The sequence below is a fragment of the Eurosta solidaginis genome, chromosome 1, assembly GCF_040869045.1.
Source record: "Eurosta solidaginis isolate ZX-2024a chromosome 1, ASM4086904v1, whole genome shotgun sequence".
In the NCBI taxonomy this organism is placed as follows: Eukaryota; Metazoa; Arthropoda; class Insecta; order Diptera; family Tephritidae; genus Eurosta; species Eurosta solidaginis.
The window spans coordinates 380,201,284-380,223,148 of record NC_090319.1 but is presented as its reverse complement, the minus strand read 5'-3'; the positions used below and the strand labels follow the sequence as shown (position 1 = coordinate 380,223,148).

The 21,865-nt window shown below is 35.0% G+C and overlaps 1 protein-coding gene across 3 annotated transcripts in view; it reads right to left on the bottom strand.

Moving 5' to 3' along the window:
- LOC137238353 (uncharacterized) overlaps positions 1-21,865 on the bottom strand; it is a 99,395-nt gene that overhangs the window by 28,377 nt on the left and 49,153 nt on the right. For 2 of the 3 annotated variants that reach the window (XM_067763220.1, XM_067763221.1), the window contains exons 2-3: positions 18,842-18,989; positions 17,350-17,451 (exon numbers count right to left, since the gene is read on the bottom strand). In XM_067763220.1, the coding sequence (XP_067619321.1) occupies positions 17,350-17,451; positions 18,842-18,989 (250 nt within the window). Of the gene's footprint in view, positions 1-13,044; positions 15,024-17,349; positions 17,452-18,841; positions 18,990-21,865 lie in introns of those variants that run through there. The other variant, XM_067763223.1, reaches the window with a different exon arrangement.

Genomic DNA, 21,865 nt, shown 5'->3' with positions numbered 1-21,865 from the left:
GACCATGGGTGCTTGAGTGACTTTTTACATGGGATATAAACATTTTTGAATACTTAAGGTCATTATTTGAAATTATGGACTCTATAATTATTATAATGAAAGTTCTTAGTCTACCTGATATGCCGTATGTCTTATGAATCATGTGTGATTCATATAGGACTCAAAAAGGTATAAAGCCGAAATATTTCAAACACGCATGTGAATCATACAAAACTTTTGTTTTTGTTTTAGTATTAATTGTTTGATCTAAACCTTTTGAAAATATGTTCTTTCAATATCAGTTCCGACTAAACTAAAGAGCTTTAGAAAAATAAATAAGACTTAATTGACTCTTTATTTGAGTCTTCTAACTCCAAATATCATTGGTGAAACCAATTTCTGCAAATTTCAGCTTTCATTCATCGTAGACCGGTTCTTATCGATGTTTGTTACCCACAGAAAGCGCTACTTTGCTGTGCATGTCCATTGTCGACTGGGCTGCTAAGTAGTTATACTTATAACTATGGATATAAATAATCCACTCTAGGTCAAGGTTATTTCTAGACAACAACAGCTGATCTGTATGCATACAATTATAAAATGTTTGCTTCGACTTTTTTTAAATGAACCTACATGCATAGGAACATACATATGGACGTACCTTCAATAAATTTTTTATATTTTTTAAAGACCGCGTTGTATAATTATAAGAATCAACAAGTAAGGAAGGCTAAGTTCGGGTGTAACCGAACATTACATACTCAGTTGAGAGCTATGGAGACAAAATAAGGGAAATCACCATGTAGGAAAATGGACCTAGGGTAACCCTGGAATGTGGTTGTATGACATGTATATCAAATGGAAGGTATTAAAGAGTATTTTAAGAGAGAGTTCTATTGATGGACGCCATTTAGGGATATCGCCATAAAGGTGGACCAGGGCTGACTCTAGAATTTGTTTGTACGATATGGGTATCAAATGAAAGGTGTTACTGAGCATTTTAAGAGGGAGTGGGCATTAGGTCTATAGGTGGACGCCTTTTCGAGATATCGCCATTAGGGTGGGCCAGAGGTGACTCTAGAATGTTTGTACGATATGGGTATCAAACGAAAAGTGTTACTGAGCATTTTAAGAGGGAGTGGGCATTAGGTCTATCGGTGGACGCCTTTTCGAGATATCGCCATTAAGGTGGACTAGGGGTGACTCTAGAATGTGTTTGTACGATATGGGTATCAAAGGTGGTAATGAGTATTTTAAAAGGGAATGGGCTTTAGTTCTATAGGTGAACGCCTTTTCGAGAAATCGCCATAAAGGTGGACCAGGGGTGACTCTAGAATATGTTTGTACAATATGGGTATCGAATGAAAGCTGTTAATGAGTATTTTGAAAAGGAGTCATCCTTAGTTCCATAGGTCGACGCCGTTTCGAGATATCGCCATAAAGGTGGACCAGGGGTGTCTCTAGAATGTGTTTGTACGATATGAGAATCAAATGAAAGGTGTTACTGAGCATTTTAAGAGGGAGTGGGCATTAGGTCTATAGGTGGACGCCTTTTCGAGATATCGCCATTAGGGTGGGCCAGAGGTGACTCTAGAATGTTTGTACGATATGGGTATCAAACGAAAGGTGTTACTGAGCATTTTAAGAGGGAGTGGGCATTAGGTCTATAGGTGGACGCCTTTTCGAGATATCGCCATTAGGGTTGGCCAGAAGTGACTCTAGAATGTGTTTGTACGATATGGGTATCAAATGAAAGGTGGTAATGAGTATTTTAAAAGGGAGTAATCCTTAGTTCAATAGGTGGACGCCTTTTCGAGAAATCGCCATAAAGGTGGACCAGGGGTGACTCTAGAATGTTTGTACGATATGGGTATCAAACGAAAGGTGTTACTGAGCATTTCAAGAGAGTGTGGGCATTAGGTCTATAGGTGGACGTCTTTTCGAGATATCGCCATTAGGGTGGGCCAGGGGTGACTCTAGAATGCTTGTACGATATGGGTATGAAACGAAAGGTGTTACTGAGCATTTTAAGAGGGAGTGGACATTAGGTCTATAGGTGGACGCCTTTTCGAGATATCGCCATTAGGGTGGGCCAGGGGTGACTCTAGAATGTTTGTACGATATGGGTATCAAACGAAAGGTGTTACTGAGCATTTTAAGAGGGAGTGGACATTAGGTCTATAGGTGGACGCCTTTTCGAGATACCGCCATTAGGGTGGGCCAGGGGTGACTCTAGAATGTTTGTACGATATGGGTATCAAACGAAAGTGTTACTGAGCATTTTAATAGGGAGGGGGCATTAGGTCTATAGGTGGACGCCTTTTCGAGATATCGCTATTAGGGTGGGCCAGGGGTGACTCTAGAATGTTTGTACGATATGGGTATCAAACGAAAGGTGTTACTGAGCATTTTAATAGGGAGTGGGCATTAGGTCTATAGGTGGACGCCTTTTCGAGATATCGCTTATAGGGTGGGCCAGGGGTGACTCTAGAATGTTTGTACGATATGGGTATCAAACGAAAGGTGTTACTGAGCATTTTAATAGGGAGGGGGCATTAGGTCTATAGGTGGACGCCTTTTCGAGATATCGCCATTAGGGTGGGCCAGGGGTGACTCTAGAATGTGTTTGTACGATATGGATATCAAATTAAAGGTATTAATGAAGGTTTTAAAAGCGAGTGGCCCTTAGATGTATATGTGAAGGCGTTCTCGGGATATCGACCAAAATGTGGACCAGGTGATCCAGAAAATCATCTGTCGGGTACTGCTAATTTATTTATATATGGAATACCACTAACAGTATTCCTGCCAAGATTCCAAGGGCTGTTGATTTCGCCTTGTAGAACTTTTTCATTTTCTCCTACTTAATATGGTAGGTGTCACACCCATTTTACAAAGTTTTTTCCAAAGTTATATTTTGCGTCAATAAACCAATCCAGTTACAATGTTTCATCCCTTTTTTCGTATTTGGTATAGAATTATGGCATTTTTTTATTTTTCGTAATTTTCGATATCGATAAAGTGGGCGTGGTTATGGTCGGATTTCGGCCATTTTTTATACCGAGATAAAGTGAGTTCAGATAAGTACGTGTGCTAAGTTTAGTAAAGATATATCGATTTTTGCTCAAGTTATTGTGTTAACGGCCGAGCGGAAGGACAGACGGTGGACTGTGTATAAAAACTGGGCGTGGCTTCAACCGATTTCGCCCTTTTTCACAGAAAACAGTTATCGTCCTAGGAGCCAAGCCTATACCAAATTTCACAAGGATTGGTTAATTTTTGTTCGACTTATGGAATTAAAAGCATCATAGACAAATTAAATAAAAAAGGGCGGAGCCACGCCCATTTTGAAATTTTCTTTTATTTTTGTAATTTGTTGCAGCACATCATTACTGGAGTTGAATGTTGGCATAATTTACTTATATGCTGTAAAGATATTAACTCTTCTTTTAAAATTTGAATTAAAAAAAATTTTTTTTTAAAAAGTGGGCGTGGTCGTTCTGCGATTTTGCTAATTTTTATTAAGCAGACATAAAGTAATAAGGGTAATGTTCCTGCCAAATTTCATCATGATATCTTTAACGACTGCCAAATTACAGCTTGCAAAACTTCTAAATTACCTTCATTTAAAAGTGGGCGGTGCCACGCCCAATGGCCAAAATTTTACTAGTTTTCTATTCTGCGTCATAAGCTCAACTCACCTACCAAGTTTCATCGCTTAATGCGTATTTGGTAATGAATTATCGCACTTTTTTGATTTTTCGAAATTTTCGATATCGAAAAATTGGGCGTGGTTATTGTCCGATATCGTTCATTTTAAACAGCGATCTGAGATGAGTGCCCAGAAACATATATATACCAAATTTAATGAAGATACCTCAAAATTTACTCAAGTTATCGTGTTAACGGACAGACGGACGGACGGACGGACGACTGTGTATAAAAACTGGGCGTGGTATCAACCGATTTCGCCCATTTTCACAGAAAACAGTTAACGTCGTAAAATCTACTCCCCTACCAAATTTCAAAAGGATTGGTTAATTTTTGTTCGACTTATGGCGTTAAAAGTATCCTAGACAAAGTAAATGAAAAAGGGCGGAGCCACGCCCATTTTGAAATTTTCTTTTATTTTTGTATTTTGTTGCACCATATCATTACTGGAGTTGAATGTTGACATAATTTACTTATATACTGTAAAGATATTAAATTTTTTGTAAAAATTTTACTTAAAAAAAAAAATTTTTTTAAAAGTGGGCGTGGTCCTTCCCCGATTTTGCTAATTTTTATTAAGCGTACATATAGTAATAAGAGTAACGTTCCTGCTAAATTTCATCATGATATCTTCAACGACTGCCAAATTACAGCTTGCAAAAATTTTAAATTACCTTCTTTTAAAAGTGGGCGGTGCCACGCCCATTGTCCAAAATTTTACTAATTTTCTATTTTGCGTCATAAGTTCAACTCATCTACCAAGTTTCGTCGCTTTATCGGTCTTTTGTAATGAATTATCGCACTTTTTCGGTTTTTCGAAATTTTCGATATCGAAAAAGTGGGCGTGGTTATAGTCCGATATCGTTCATTTTAAATAGCGATCTGAGATGAGTGCTCATGAACCTACATACCAAATTTCATCAAGATACCTCAAAATTTACTCAAGTTATCGTGTTAACGGACGGACGGACGGACGGACATGGCTCAATCAAATTTTTTTTCGATCCTGATTATTTTGATATATGGAAGTCTATATCTATCTCGATTCCTTTATATATGTACAACCAACCGTTATCCAATCAAACTTAATATACTCTGTGAGCTCTGCTCAACTGAGTATAAAAACATTTTAAATATATATTTATGTAAGTACATTCCATCTCATTTTTATATTTGTTTTTATTACTATTTCTTATAATTGTGCATTGCATGCCAATAACTAGAATCGAGGAGGTTTTTTTCATTTAATGGGTACATTGTCATGGCAATAACTAGAATCGAGGAGGTTTTTTTCATTTAATGGGTACATTGTCATGGCAATGGTCAGTATGTAACATAAATATTGAGCATATAATAGCGTTAAAAAAGAACAAAAACTAGCACATAATATAACATATATTTACGTTAAACAACATATCCATTCGACCTTCTTGCGAATATGACATATTACTTGACATTAATTATGTATATCAATTACAATTATGCCAATTTTGTTTTCAGTCCAAAACAATAAACACAGTTTTGTTGGACACGCAAACACCAGACAGCATCCTCATACTCAAGTCAATTGAGCGACTTTTGATTTATCAAAATGTGGTAAAGACAAGTTAACTCAATGTTGAATTTGAAATCCGAATCAATCCACATGGACTGGTGTCGCTCCTGCTGCGCCTGTGCAGCGACGCATGCGTGACTTCATCTCAATCACTCTGCTTACAGCTTTCATTACTCATTTACTTTCTTATAAAATTTTGTTGACAGTAGAAATCAAAAAATCGTGGGTGAGTTGTCAAATTATTGAAATTATCTGAAGCTCATGTTGGAATATTTCGATTTTCCACTACTTGCCTTTATAAATAAACACATTTGACACACTGAACCACGCAATGAAATCAACTAGCTCAAAATTCCGTCATAACTACACTTTTTTTTCAAATTTAAGTTAGAAACTTACAATTAAGGTTAGGCTGTGTTGAAGTGGCTGCTGTGTAGAAACACAAAGGCCCGCATCAGGAGAAAGATATAGAAATGGGGCTCTCAAGCGGCGCTGTACGGCATCACTAAATGCGGGAAAATTGCGCATACATCATCTGTACAACTCCAACAGCACCGAAAATAGCACACTCCTAGCTTTTCTGCACGCCTTCAAATAAGGTTACCGCGACGGGATCTCTTAGGATCCTTGTCAGGAATAATCTGCTTTGTCGTACCCTGTCTAGCAAGTCCGTCTGTAATATAGGTTCCCTCAATGTTACTGTCCTTCGGAATCCATGTGAGAAGTACTCCAACTGAAATACTCTTTTAAACGCAGGGCTAAAGTTGACACTGCTCGTTATCCTGCTAGATTCAGCTATAGTTACAGTTACAGAAAGTTTTAATTGAGGTTCGCAACTCACCCAATTTTTACGTTTTTAAACTCCGATTGAGAATTTCGGAACTCCAAACAAAACTTCGGAGGTTACAAGTTACATATATAGCCGGCTCAAAAATTAAAAGGAAGCTAAAGCTGGGTTATAAGTGAAGCACTTGCAGGTCGGACAATCTTGCCGAGTGGCAGTCGTTTGCAGTGTTTTCCAGGCTTTGCTGTTGGGTCATGCGATGGTAGAGCCGCAGAGGTCAATACATCAGCTAGACTTTGTTAAAAGCATTTGCATCCAAATTACAAAACCACATAAACTAAGTAGGCGGCGAGCCCTATTAGCGTCCATAGGGCATCTTAGTATCTCCCTTTTCTGTGTCGCCGGGAGCAACCATATTGGAGAAAATTAATTTGGTCATGATTGGTAAGGAAAATAATGAGCTTCCTTCCGACAGATCATAGTGTTATTAACTTTTACTGACAACAACAACCTTCTTCTGTAAAAGCTGTCAATTAAAAGGGGGAGAGGATTAACTGAGTTCATGGGGATAACCTGTGGTTAATTTAATAAGAATCAGTAAGTATATGTTTGGATGAATATACCAACACCATACTCGGCACACTCTGAGGCCATTAACAATCGAAAGAAGTGTCTACGAGTGGAAGGAAGTTCAATGGAAGCTTTCTCAACCTATGTTTGGAATGACTTTGGTATTATTCCCTTAAATTTTAGCGATATTTTTGTAGGTTAGTTAGGTTAGGAGATCAGTTTGTTTATCTCGAGTTTACTCCAGGACCTCTGTGGGACGTGATTATTTCGGATTTTTTTTTTTTTTATTTCGGAAGCGTTCCGTGATTGTTTCATGACTATTTAGAAAATATAAATGAACCACATTGAGAACATTTCTGGATCAATTCCGAGCTACTTTGTATCTTTTTCGGTATCATGTGCGAAATAATTTAGAACCAATTCGATATTATTTAAGATCCATTGGGAGTTGGTTTTAGTTTTATTTCGGAATGTCCGACTTGATTATTACGAGATTGTTATTGAGATAATTTGAAGAGCATTTGATGTCATTTCGGTACCGGTTCGGGATTATTTTATGGCGATTTCAGTTTAATCATGTGACTTGGTATTATTTCTGGAACTATTAGTTTTCGAACAGTTTTTGGGATTATTTGAATCATTGTCAGAGCTGTTTCGGGATTATTTGGAACACAATTTCAGGGCTCCTTCAAGATCATTCTCGAGAAATTTGTCGAGATAATGCCACTAATCTTTTGGTATAATTCAAGGACTACAAAGGAAGCATTTCGAAATAAATTTCGAGTTCATTTCTCTGACTTTTCGCGATTATTTCAGTCCTGCTTTCGTCAATTTATGGGGCCAATATACAACTTGGAATTGGAATTTATCGCACATTCGCTACGATTTTCTCAGGAATGATATGTGTGCACTTGCCTTGGGCACAAGCCTGGTGTTTTGCAGACCAGTTCGGCTTTGGTCGAGATATTCAAGTAATAAGCTACTTAAGTGCTATTCTATCTGGACTTTATATTTTACGATAGCAGCGTATGTATGTATACAAATGCCTATACATACCACTGGTACCAATGGTAAAATGTTACAATTACAATTACAGCAATGGTTGTTGTGCATTTTATCAGTGAGTTTTTGTTATGTCATCCAGTGCAAAGCGTTTAGCATTTCAAATGTTTTGTATACAAAGTATAAAAAAAGACTGCAACAACTAAATTTGCAAGAAGCTAGACGAGTTACTTGCGCATGCGCGTTCACTACCAATTTATACACCTGCTGCTGCTGCTGTTCGCATGTGCATACTTTGGTTTAATTTTCATGCATTTCCAAGCTTCACCCATCACAGCCAGCAAACTGAGCATCGCATTGCTGTGTAACAACATTGCAAGTAACCGACTGCACCAGCAACCGACGATACCAGCGACCAACGAAACAATTGCTCTTTTATTTTGCACCCATACCTGCAATTATTCAGTTCAGTATGTCAGTTGGTTTTGAGGCTGACAATCAGTTGTTGACTAACTGGCCAAGACTCGCGCTTCGTGCGAAGTCACCGCATTGGCATTGTCCGCCAAGGAGACGCCGCAGGGAATCTGTGAGTTCTTTTTTAAAATAGAAAAATAACGCAAAGAGAACAAAACAAATACGATTTGATCGCCAAACGGCGGCAAAGTATTCACGAAGAACTCAAGTAAATTGAACTCGGTTGCTCTACTTACTCCAGTAAGTCTTGCAATTGTTTTTTGGTTCGTATACAGTTTGACGTACTCTTTGCAATGCAGCCGCATTTTCTTGTTGTTGTTGTGGTTTTGTATACATAATGCATGCAAAATACTACAAATTGACAGGCGGCAAAAATGTTGCCACATAAAAGAGAATTTGTGCTTCACTTAAATAGCAAATTGTCGTTAGTGATATGTGTGTAATGTTTTTTTCTTTATTTGCTAGAATTGGTAGCCGTAGTGGTATAACGGGTAGTGTTCTGGGCTGCCATACCGTAAGTCTTTGGTTCAAATCCGAGGGAAGGCATCGTTAAAGTCATGTAAGTTGAATAAGCAAACAGGATAGACTACCGACAGCCGTTGTCAACCTCTACGGGTGTATTTTTGTCTTCATAAGCCTCTTACAGAAACTCATCCGACTAAGCAGATTATGTTTTGCGTCAGCGCAAAATACGACGACAATATAGGACAGATATATTGAAAGTGCTGAACTTCACAAGTTACTGAATAATTGTATCTATGTATGTGCGAAAACCGGATCTTCCAAAAAATTAAAATATGGGGATAAGAGATTTGGTTGCAGTTGCATTACTGCCTTTATTGTAATTTCTAATTCATTGTTTTATACTTTAAAGAGTAGCATGTTCATGAAACGTTCCTTTTTTCCCAAAATTTACTAAAAAAAAAAGTTGCAATTTGCTAGCTTGCATGTGAGAGATTTGTGAGATCGCAAGGTCATAATGACCATACCTTCCTTCTCACAGATCATTGTGCTATCGCACTTGTACTCCACAAAGGCGTATAATAACAAGCTCTTATTCAGGAGCTATCATGCTAAGGGGGGATTGTGGTCAACTCCTTTATAAGTTTCTCGATCGCTTCTAATTTAATTCATACGGAAAATAGCTTGATTTATTGAAGAGTAACTTGTATGTATATATTTGGACGAATGTGGGAAGATGAAGAATATATGTAGAGAATTTGGTATCATTCTCTTGAAGCTTAAAACTTTTTTGTAAGGGTGCCAGTATTGAAAAAAAGAACCGGTTCCAAAAAACCGGTTTCACAAAAGTGACCTGCTCCAAAATAAAGAATTGAATTGAAATAATTGGTTTCAAGAAAGTAATTGGGTAAAGAAAAATTAATCGGATTTGAAAAGCAATAAGCTCAAATAAGTAAGTGCTTCTAAAAACAGTTGTTCGCAAAAATGAAATCATTTTGCAGAAAACTGGTTCAAAACAATGATTTAAGATGACTTACTGGTTAAAACTTAGTGTTTGGTTTCAAACAATTAACCCGTTATAAATAATATACCGGTAAAAATAAGTTACCGTCTCAACAAATTAATTATAAGTAGTTTAAAATAATTCACCGGTTGATATGACTTCTCGGCTAAAAAAATAAAACAAGCTTAAAAAAGAAACCGGCTCAGCGTATTAATTGGTGCCAAAAAAGTTGTTGATTCCAGAAAGGGTAGCCGGTAAAAGATGTGATTTTAAAATAGTAGCCGGCTCCAATAACGTAACTGGTTCCAAAAAAAAAGCGTTCGATTAAGTAAGAATATTAAAGTCAATCTAGAAAAAACCTGAATTATCTCAAAACCATCGCGGTCACCGTGGTATGATGGTAGCGTGCTCCACCTACCACACCGTATGCCCTGGGTTCGCACCCCGGGCAAAGCAACATCAAAATTTTAGAAATAAGGTTTTTAAATTAGAAGAAAATTTTTCTAAGCGGGGTCGCCCCTCGGCAGTGTTTGGCAAGCGCTCCGGGTGTATTTCTGCCATGAAAAGCTCTCAGTGAGAACTCATCTGCCTTGCAGATGCCGTTCGGAGTCGGCATAAAGCATGTATGTCCCGTCCGGCCAATATGTAGGGAAAATCAAGAGGAGCACGACGCAAATTGGAAGAGAAGCTCGGCCTTAGATCTCCTCGGAGGTTATCGCGCCTTACATTTTTTTTATTTTTATCTCAAAACTATCATTAACACCGTATGGCGCAACTCAATATGTCACCACACATATACAAAAACTATCTATCCTGAAAGCGGAGCTGGATTCAAAGCTATCAGATTTCTTTGTTTCTCTACATAAGATCATTTACTTACTTTAAAACCAATTGAAAATGCACTCAATGTTGCTCATATGCCCAGTGGCGTTAAAATGTGTTAGAAACTTATCTCATAAACTTTCCTAGTTAACAGTTTTATTGCAGTACAAACCGAATAATTTTAATTAGCAAGTTGTCCTTGTTCTTGAGAGTTATTTTCTAAAAGGGAATCACAATTTCTTCCATATTCATATATATTTGATACTGTCACGTCGACTGAAAGGTAACAGTAGATCGCAGCGACAACTCCGAAAATGTTGTCGTGATTCAATGACTGTGGTGGGATCTTTATTGCCGTTTACAATCACGCTTACAAATGGCCACTCACAGACCACCACATAACCAAAGGTACAATTAACTGCAATAAATTTAAGGAAGCTATCTGTGACTTGCGTTGTAAACTACTGTGTGAAATCTAGCAGTATCAGTACAAATCAGGTATTCATTGGTTCATATTGCCATCGATAACTGTGACGATTAGTGAATGTTATTACTGGTAATAGTGATTTGTAACTGCGATTTAAATCGCATTACTGCTGTTACTATTCAGTCATAGTCAAAGATAAAATTCGCTGCGACTGAGGGGTCTGACTTTTATTTCTCTGTTATATTATCCAAATTGCTGTGCATAGTCAGACGTATTTAATTATATTGTAACGAATATTATCAACACTAAGGGACACTATCATCTCTATACTCGATACTAAGCTGTGACTCGTATGCACATCAACAAATCAATCTTTATGTCTACCCATATGTCCATACGAGCAGCGGAGAATAACGCACAAACACATGCATATATCTGAGATACTCCCAAAAGTAGGCAATCATCAGTGGAAGTATCACTCACATATACACGCGAATGGGCTATGAGAGAAGCTATAAAATCGTGCATCTGTAGTTATAGCTGAAAAATTTATAGCTGATAACTAACTAGTAAATTCTAGAAATAAGTGCTCATACATATGTATATTGCATTTCTTTTCTATTTTTTATGTTGATTAGTGTATTATAATTATTTTTGTTAATTTTACCAAAGTTTATTTTTGTTATAATTTTGTGGGGAAAAGTTTTCTTCTTTTTCCGACTTTAGTTAAGCTTGTAAATTAGTGGGATGTTACTAGTACTTAGTATTAGATCTAAAAAAAAAAAATTTACAAACATACCACGTTGAGTTTAGCGTAAATGTAAAAGGGGTAGCGTGCTTTTTGTATTGTTTCCAAATCAGTGAATTGGCAGCAGTTATTTTGTTGTTGTACTGTATTTAGTGTTTTCTGCATACAAACCAAAGAAGTCCATTTCGTGCTGTATACGCGTGTATGTTAGGGCGGATAAATTTTTAACCAAAATTGATCTAAGAAGCAGTCTTAGCAATTTTGCTAAGGACATTATGGGCCGATTTCACCAACTCGACTTAGGCTAAAACTTAGTAGCAACTTAAGTTAGCCCAGATTTGAGGCTAAGTGTCTTTTCAGTTTCACCAATTTTGCTACTAAACTCATTTGAAATACAAAAACCCTATCAGCAGTTTTATACATAGTAGTATTTTTGGCTACGGTTTTATTACACGCCACCCAGTGAATTTGAAATATTGTCAGTTACGGTTGTTAGTTTCGGGGTTGCTATATTTGCATAATGCAATAAGTATAAATACTGTCATTTAATTCGACTCGAAATTTGTACTACAGCAACACTGTTCAAAGTCCAGAATAAGCCAGCTGACAGGTAGGCTAATTTGTGACTTAGAGCCTCCTGCGATTTACAACCAGATTGACTGAATGTTGTGTGGGTTAGTGCAGTCGGGTGGCTTCGTGACACATGTTTTTATTGTCGGCTACCCGTTGATGAAAATCTAACATTTTTGATTTTTTTATTTGACGCTAGCTTATTTGATAGTCGCGGGGGTGATTGACAAGACAGCAGTGTTGTATTTAGTTTGTGTCGACATTCCAAATGCACAAGTGCGCGGAAGAACAGCAATTCATATTAAAATTTATTTAAAATTATCAATGTTTACCAGCTTTATGGAATGTAAAGCTTTTATTATTATTTAATAACATTTTTATTAATTTTTTTATTATTTAATAAAATTGCTGTAGTGTAGTCATCATCCGATGACGACATATTCACGACCGAACGCTACGGTTTCTTAATGCAAATGTTGATTGATGGCTTTTTATTTGAAAGTCGCAGGGCAAGCGTCAAATACCCGGCACGCACACATACAAAAGTTCAGTCAATCTGGTTGTAAATCGCAGGAGGCTTTTAGCTAAGCATTGGTGGTGAAACAGAAAAATTTAAAAATATGACTTAACTAAGTTAAGTCGAGTTGGTGAAACCGGCCCTATGAGACAAAAACGAAGCGTGGTCGAAATCGGCGTTTGACTCGTAGTGTCTAAGTAAGCAAGCTAGATTTGAACGTCTTCCCATGCACAAATTGACCCGCTCTAGTGTTTGTGTACTTTAGCCTTAATTGTTTTGACCATGAAGCTAATTACTTGCTTATATCAAGACAAAGGTAAGCAGTGCAAATAGATTTGTACAGTGACAAATATTGCATAGCTAATTAGTAAATAAATGGAGAAAAAAATTTAAATTTTCAAAAAATAACGCCAAAAAAAGTTGTGTTTGTTTTTAATATTTTTATTGAAAATATAAAGGGAATTTCGCTATAATGTGTTATTATTAATAAAAAATAAATAAAAACAAAAAGCTGTAGCTAAAACAGAAAATATTAAGAGAAACATATTGTAGAAAGAAAATTTAATTAAAATAAACTTAAAAATATTTTTTTATAATCTGTACTATTTAAAAACAAAATAAACATAAATAAAGGTTGTGTTTATACATTTATTTAAAATATAACAAGGAATATCACATACAAAAAATAAAAATTGCAGCTAAAACATAATATATTAAAAGAAACATATGGACAAAGAAAAAGTTTATTAAAATAAACGTACATTTTTTTTTATAATATTTTATAATTGAAAACAAAATAAAAATAATAAAATATGAATGAAAGTTGTGTTTATTTATTTAAAATCTAATAAGAAATATCACATAAAAAATAAAAAGAAGATTAAACAAATAAAAATAATAATAAAAAATTGTTAAAATTGCAATTTAAAGATTAGAAACATAACTTTTTAGACAGAGTGTATGCATAAAACAAAAATTAAAATTGCAGCTTCAAAGGATTTTTTTTAAGTTAGAATTAAAAAAAAAAGATAAGAATTTTAAGTTTAAAGTAGTAGTTAAGAAAAGTTTATTTGTAATAAGAATTTATATATAAAAATTGAAGAACCGAAATTTATATAAAAAAAATTTAAAAAATGTATAATTTGAGATTTACGCATTTTTTTAATAAAAAGAACATACCAATTTAAGAATACAAATTATTTGAACCAACTCGTTAATATATATTTGTAGATAAACAACTAATATTTTTTTGTTGATCAATATGAAAAAAAAAATTGTTAAGGAAATCAGTTTTGAGGACATATTGTTTAATAGAATTTAAAGATCTTTATCTTAAATTTATAAAATACAAACTTAAGGTTTCGATTTTTTAATTATAATTTATAAACTAAAATGGCTTAAAATCATATAATCCGTTATTCATTGTTTTATAAATCTATAACTTTTTTTCATCAACTTGTGCATAACAATTTTTAATAATCATAATAAAAAAATAAATGAAATCTTAAGAACGTTTTTCTAATGCAACAAAATATAAAATAATCAATTTTATTTCCATTCACGACTACCGATTAGTTTAGTAAATGTGACTGATTGCGCATTATTTGCTTAGTGGTTGGGCGTGAATTTTCATTTGTTTTCTGTTTATTTATGCATACCATATATATGTAAATTTTGTTTAGGAGTTAGAGGTAAATGCTAGAATTTCCGCTTCCGTTTCCATTGAGTTTGTTTTCTGTGCATATTTGTAGGTGCGTAATTTTGTATATGGACTCCTATTGAACCAATTAAAATGAATGCAGTTGCCGTGATTTCTCAAGTTATTACTAGTGAATGTTGTTTAAAATTGTTGTTGACATTCTATTCCGTCCGTTGTTATTGCTACTTTTGCTAGATAGCTGCTGTGCTTACATTTGTTATTGTTATTGTTACATACACATATTGCAATTGTGCTTGTTTTTGGCGTGTTTTCATTAATATTTTTATTTAAACTTAATTAGCGTTAAAATAATATGTACCAACTAAAGCAAAAGCTAACGACATTAAAATACTTGAATTTATATTTTAATTTTATATGTACATATTTGTGTGTGCGTGTGTGTCCCATTAAATTATGTGCGTACGAGCGCAGGTACGATGCGGCGCTAGGTGCATTCAATTAAGTAGCTACTTATTTGTTTTGGAAGTTTTAGTTTGCTTGGTTTTTTTTACTTATGTTTTATTTAAACTTAGGTTTGCTATGTGCTTTTGTGTGTGTGTGTGTGCTCGGTTGTCTGTGCATATGTAAAAGCGTTTAAGCGTTGCTGCATTGCTGGCATTTTGACTGTTAAGATACTTTGGCGATGACTTTTTGTGATTCTTATGTAAGTATGCATTTTGTGCTTAACCGCGTCGTAATCCTGTTAGGAAACAACAACAATAATAATGATTATAATATATTGCTTAATTAAGATTGACTATGTGGCGTTAATTAATGTCTATAAGAGGGCTAGCTGATAAGTTCAATATAGGAAAATGCGAATAATCGTTAAAATAAAAATTGATTAGATAAATAAACTGATTAATCAGAAACTGATAAATTACTGTTGAATATAATAAGTATTTTAAATCAAAAAAAAAAAAAAAACGTTTTTAGGTTTTTCCGTGTTTGTTTACAGTGAATTATGAATTAAAAAAAAAAAAAAAATATATAATACAATTTTTCCAATTGCGCAAATTTTAATTAATCAGATTGTGCTAAGTGAAATTTTTGATTAATCCAAACAATAAGACTGTGATTAGCCACAATGTTTTTAATCTAGATGCTAACTATTTTGATTCATCTGGTATGATTACATTCTGATTAACTAACAAGACAAGTTTCTATCAATCAGCGTAATCGGCTAATTGATTAACCGCACAATCTTAGTCCGCTTTAATCATTACTTATGTCTTTTTTTCTGACCTCAAGATTTTGTATGCAATTAGTTCTAAGATTTATTAGTCCGACTGTCGTTTAGCAAATGGGTTTTTGATTGTTAATCGAATAGCAATAGCAAGCTAGTTTCAGCATCTCTGGTATGAATACAAAATATGGGTTATAATACCACTTTTGGACAGGAAACAGGAAGTCATTTATAACAGATGCTAGTACCAAACAGTGAAAACGACTAACCGAATAAATACATTTTTGATTTAGTCGATTATTATTGTTAGTCGATCAATAATATCCGATTACTTTGCCAAAGAATATTTGCTATTCGACTAATAATTTGTTACCAATTTATGAAGCAGAGCCATTTTCTTAATTTATTTTTTAATTTAATTTAATTTCGTTTATTTATTTAATCAATTTCTTTCGTATTATAGCAATATTTTGCTAAGTTTAGTAATATTTGTTTTTCCCTATTTCTATAACTACTGAAAAGTGCTTTTATCACTTTATATGTATTTGGCAGTTATTGTTGTATATTTGTATGTAAATTACATTAGATTGTTTCAGAAAACCCGTTTTCCTCAAACATGCTCAAAAGTGTTCATTAAATATGAACCAATAATAATACTATCGCTTTTTACTCAATTCAAACGCTCAAAAAATTTTTAGGTTCCATATTATGTTCAAAACTAACATATAATTACTATATCAATAGTTTTAACCTGGAAGAGGAAGTGGGCGGCCCCTACTCCGCTGGAAGGACCAGGTGGAAAACGATTTTAACTCCCTTGTTGTGACCAATTGGACCTTGTTGGACGGACATAACCGTTTAAACAGTTAAGCGCAAATTAAGTAAATAATCTGTACAGCCTTTTAAAATAAGTAAGAAAAAGGTGAACAAATTCTAAGCTATCATATGAGGCTTCTAATTTGAAACCACAGTACACCATTCTTGAATTGGGAAAAGTCAAAATATGCGGTATCAATCAAATTCGAAATTAATCGCCTATTATCATTTTATCTGTAATTTTAGTCTGTAAAATCGCTGCTGAGACGCTAGTTCCTTAAAAATATACATAAAGACTTTTGGTGCACGAGTAGGGACACGAATTTTATCTACATACTTTTGCCACAAGATACCGGTATTTCCGCTTAGATTACTTTGTTATATTACTATATCCTTTGAAATCAAGTATCCAAATCCCTTCTATCGTATAGAGTTGGAGTCTGTAGTAGTTGAAAACCGCTATGGGCTGTTCACGTTACATAGAACCACAAGTTTGTCCTACAAATTCCTAAAAAGCAAAAATTAAAATAGCTGATTCATTAATATCCGGTATTTTTCGTTAAACATTTTCTAATTGAAAGTCTAGGTATTTTTGAAAAAAAAAAGGTTTTAGAAATAGATTAAAATGGTTCATGTACTTACAATCTTAATGAAACTTTTGCGCCTGTCGAAAAAAAAAAACAAGTTTATGCAACTGTCTAATATATATACTTTTGCATGTTGAAATATCATTAAAAAATTCAACACCATTCATTAATTTTGCTACTTATAGTATTTAAATTAATAAAGCTTTTGATTTCTTTGTCCTTTATGTTTTTTTGCAATGCTATGTGTTGTTTTCTTTGTGTAATTGACTTATTGCCTTGCAAGAAAACTTTTCTTTGCTTTTGTTGGTTTTAGCCGGTTGGGTTGTGTTAGGTGGAATTTGTGTTATTTTTCAGTTGGTATTGGTGTAAATTGGTTTGGAAAACTGTTTGTTTATATGGCTGACTGAAATACTAGCTAATAATTTATTTAGGTTTACTTTGTTGTTGTGGTGGCACGAAACCGTATCCAGAAGCGCCAACAATCACGCCGCTGCTTTCATCAAGCGGATTTGGTGGTGATGGTGGAAATAGCACAGGACCTAGTTGATAAATAGAAAGAGAAAGAAGAAGATGAAATTTAATTAGTAATAAGAAAATTAGAAAGAATAGTCAATACTAAGCAACCGTCCCTTGTCAATCTAGAAACTGTTGACCTCGTTGTATTTAATACCAAAGAACGAAACCGATTCAAAAAAAAAGTTGTATATCCATCCTGAAGATTCTTTACGATTTAGCGGAAATTCATACCTAATCTAACCGCTTGTATACCTCCAAGCTTCGTTTCGGTTTGCGTGTGTTATGGCCACACACTCAGTCAAAAATCTTCATAACGGAGAACGTTTTAATTTCAAAATCTTAGAACTTATTGGGCGAGTTACAGTATTCTACTGGCCGCAGGCAGTCAGTTCGTGGAGAACTAAACGAGCGTTAGGCTGAAATAGTCTCATACGAGTCGGCAAGACTACTTTGAGGCAGCTAATATTTGGAGATGGGGGACTTGTGATCTTCTGAACGTATGAGTCTGCAGGAGTGAGCCATAATTTTAATTCACCCGAGCAGTCTATACTCATTGCAGTTAAGGACGCAACTTTAACCCTAAGAATAGACAGGACTTTCGGAAACCACATACAGTATGTTCTTGTACAGATGGGAATGGGCTCAGCCAGCTCTTTTATGGCAGGCATACAAGGTATAATCGAAACAGCTATAGCCTTGTCGTGCATGTCGGTTTTTAAAAATGAACCGGCTTTAAACGGTTGCAGTGTTGGAATCGCTTGAGTAAAATAAAACGGCTATAAAAAGTAAAGGTTTCGTTACACATTTTGAAACACATACCAGTAATGATTTCAGTTGTGGGGTGGATGAATATTTCAAATCTTTTTGAAACGATCAACTTTTTGGTGTCGGTTTTAAGAAGTGAAACGGTAAGTAACCGTTTCGTTTAAAGATTTCGATTGCGATTTCAGGTTCGAAAAATAAAGCCATTGCGGTGTCAGATTTGAATATGAAAATTAAATTTATTTAAATGATTACAGTTTCGGCTTTGAAAAATTGGACGACATTGAACAACTACTGCTTGGATTTTGAAAAATTTAATGTTTTTAACGCAGTTGCGGGTTTGTGAATTGGAAACTGCTGTAATCGATTTAGCGGACATATGTAGGTTTCGTTTTTGGGCAAATGAAACAGTTTCAACCGATTATTAAAAAATAACAAAGCACGGGTTAAGTGTACAATATTTTGACAAAGATAGTAGGCAAAGTAACCGGTAGGGAATTCCAAAAGACGCATTACCAAAAAACAGGTAGTACCTTTAAGGCATAAATAATACGGTGGCGAATATTCTCCGCTTGATACGAATATAAGTAGCTATTTACAATAAATCTCATATAAATTTTAAAATAATTTAAATTAGTATCTTCATTTTACCTCTATCATTACGAGCATCTCGAACTGAATTTGGTGATAATGGACCCGCGGCGCCCAATGGATTAAAACTGAACCCACTTGGAAAGCCGAAGAACTGTTGACTGGCGACCAAAGCCAATGACATGCAGATGGCAAGAATGGAAACAAACTAAAAATAAAAAAACAAAAATAAATTGTTAGATAGGGTTGCAAAATTTATAAATACTTGAGAATTAATATTAAAATTTACTTAAAAAATTTAAACAACAATAAAAGTTGAAAATTTTCAAAAGAAACAAAAAGCCCTCGAAGAACTTAAAATACATATTTATACTCAGTTGAGCAGAGCTCACAGGGTATATTAAGTTTGATTGGATAACGGTTGGTTGTACATATATAAAGGAATCGAGATAGATATAGACTTCCATATCTCAAAATAATCAGGATCGAAAAAAAATTTGATTGAGCCATGTCCGTCCGTCCGTCCGTCCGTTAACACTATAACTTGAGTAAATTTTGAGGTATCTTGATGAAATTTGGTATGTAGGTTCCTGAGCACTCATCTCAGATCGCTATTTAAAATGAACGATATCGGACTATAACAACGCCCACTTTTTTGATATCGAAAATTTCGAAAAACCGAAAAAGTGCGACAATTCATTACCAAAGACAGATAAAGCGACGAAACTTGGTAGATGAGTTGAATTTATGACGCAGAATAAAAAACTAGTAAAATTTTGGACAATAGGCGTGGCACCGCCCACTTTTAAAAGAAGGTAATTTAGAAGTTTTGCAAGCTGTAATTTGTCAATCGTTGAAGATATCATGATGAAATTTGGCAGGGACATTACTCCTATTACTATATGTACGCCTAATAAAAATTAGCAAAAGCGGAGAAGGACCACGCCCACTTTTAAAAAAATTTTTTTTTAAAGTAAAATTTTAACAAAAAATTTAATATCTTCACAGTGTATAAGTAAATTATGTCAACATTCAACTCCAGTAATGATATGGTGCAACAAAATACAAAAATAAAAGAAAATTTCAAAATGGGCGTGGCTCCGCCCTTTTTCATTTAATTTGTCTAGGATACTTTTAACGCCATAACTCGAAAAAAATTAACCAATCCTTTTGAAGTTTGGTAGGGGCATAGATTTTATGATGTTAACTGTTTTCTGTGAAAACGGGCGAAATCGGTTGAAGCCACGCCCAGTTTTTATACACAGTCGTTCGTCTGTCCTTCCGCATGGCCGTTAACATGATAACTTGAGCAAAAATCGACATATCTTTAATGAACTTAGTTCACGTACTTACTTGAACTCACTTTATCTTGGTATGAAAAATGAACGAAATCCGACAATGACCAGGCCCAATTTTTCGATATAGAAAATTACGAAAAATTAAAAAAATGCCATAATTCTATACCAAATACGAAAAAAGGGATGAAACATGGTGAGGTAATTGGATTGGTTTATTGACGCGAAATATAACTTTAGAAAAAACTTTATAAAATGGTTGTGACACCTACCATATTAAGTAGAAGAAAATGAAAAAGGTCTGCAGGGCGAAATAAAAAACCCTTAAAATCGTGGCAGGAATTACATATATAAATAAATTTGCGGTATCCAACAGATGATATTCTGGGTCACCCTGGTCCAAATTTTGGTCGATATCTGGAAAACGCCTTCACATATACAACTACCACCACTCCCTTTTAAAACTCTCATTAATACCTTTAATTTGATACCCATATCGTACAAACACATTCTTGAGTCACCCCTGGTCCACCTTTATGGCGATATCTCGAAAAGGGGAACACCTATAGAACGAAGGCCCACTCCCTTTTAAAAATACTCATTAACATCTTTCATTTGATACCCATATCGTACAAACAAAGTCTAGAGTCACCCCTGGTCCACCTTTATGGCGATATCTCGAAAAGGCGAACACCTATAGAACTAAGGCCCCCTCCCTTTTAAAATACTCATTAACACCTTTCGTTTGATACCCATATTGCACAAACGAATTCTAGAGTTACCCCTGGTCCACCTTTATGGCGGTATCTCGAAACGGCATCCACCTATGGAACTAAGGATTACTCCCTTTTAAAATTCTCATTAACATCTTTGTTTTGATACCCATATTGTACAAATAAATTCTAGGGTCACCCCTGCTCAACCTTTATGGCGATATCTCGAAACGGCGTCCACCTATGGAATTACTCCCTTTTATAATACTCATTAACACCTTTCTTTTGGTACCCATATTGTACAAACAAATTCTAGGGTCACCCCTGGTCCACCTTTATGGCGATATCTCGAAAATGCGACCACCTATTCAACAACCACCACTCCCTTTTAAAACCCTAATTAATACCTTTAATTTGATACCCATATCATACAAACACATTCTAGAGTCACCCCTGGTCCACCTTTATGGCGATATTTAGAAACGGCGTCCACCTATAGAACTAAGGTCCACTCCCTTTTAAAATACTCATTAACACCTTTCGTTTGATGCCCATATTGTACAAACAAATTCTAGGGTCATCCCTGGTCCACCTTTATGGCGATATCTCGAAACGGCGTCCACCTATGGAACTAAGGATAACTCCCTTTTAAAATACTCATTAACACCTTTCTTTTGATACCCATATTGTACAAACAAATTCTACGGTCACCCCTGGTCCACCTTTATGGCGATATCTCGAAACGGCGTCCACATATGGAACTAAGGATTACTCCCTTTTAAAATACTCATTAACACCTTTCTTTTGATACCCATATTGTACAAACAAATTCTAGGGCCACCCCTGGTCCACCTTTATGGCAATATCTCGAAACGGCGTCCACCTATGGAACTAAGGATTACTCCCTTTTAAAATACTCATTAACACCTTTCTTTTGATACCCATATTGTACAAAAAAATTCTAGGGTCACCCCTGGTCCACCTTTATGGCGATATCTCGAAACGGCGTCCACCTATGGAACTAAGGATTACTCCCTTTTAAAATACTCTTTAACACCTTTCTTTTGATACCCATA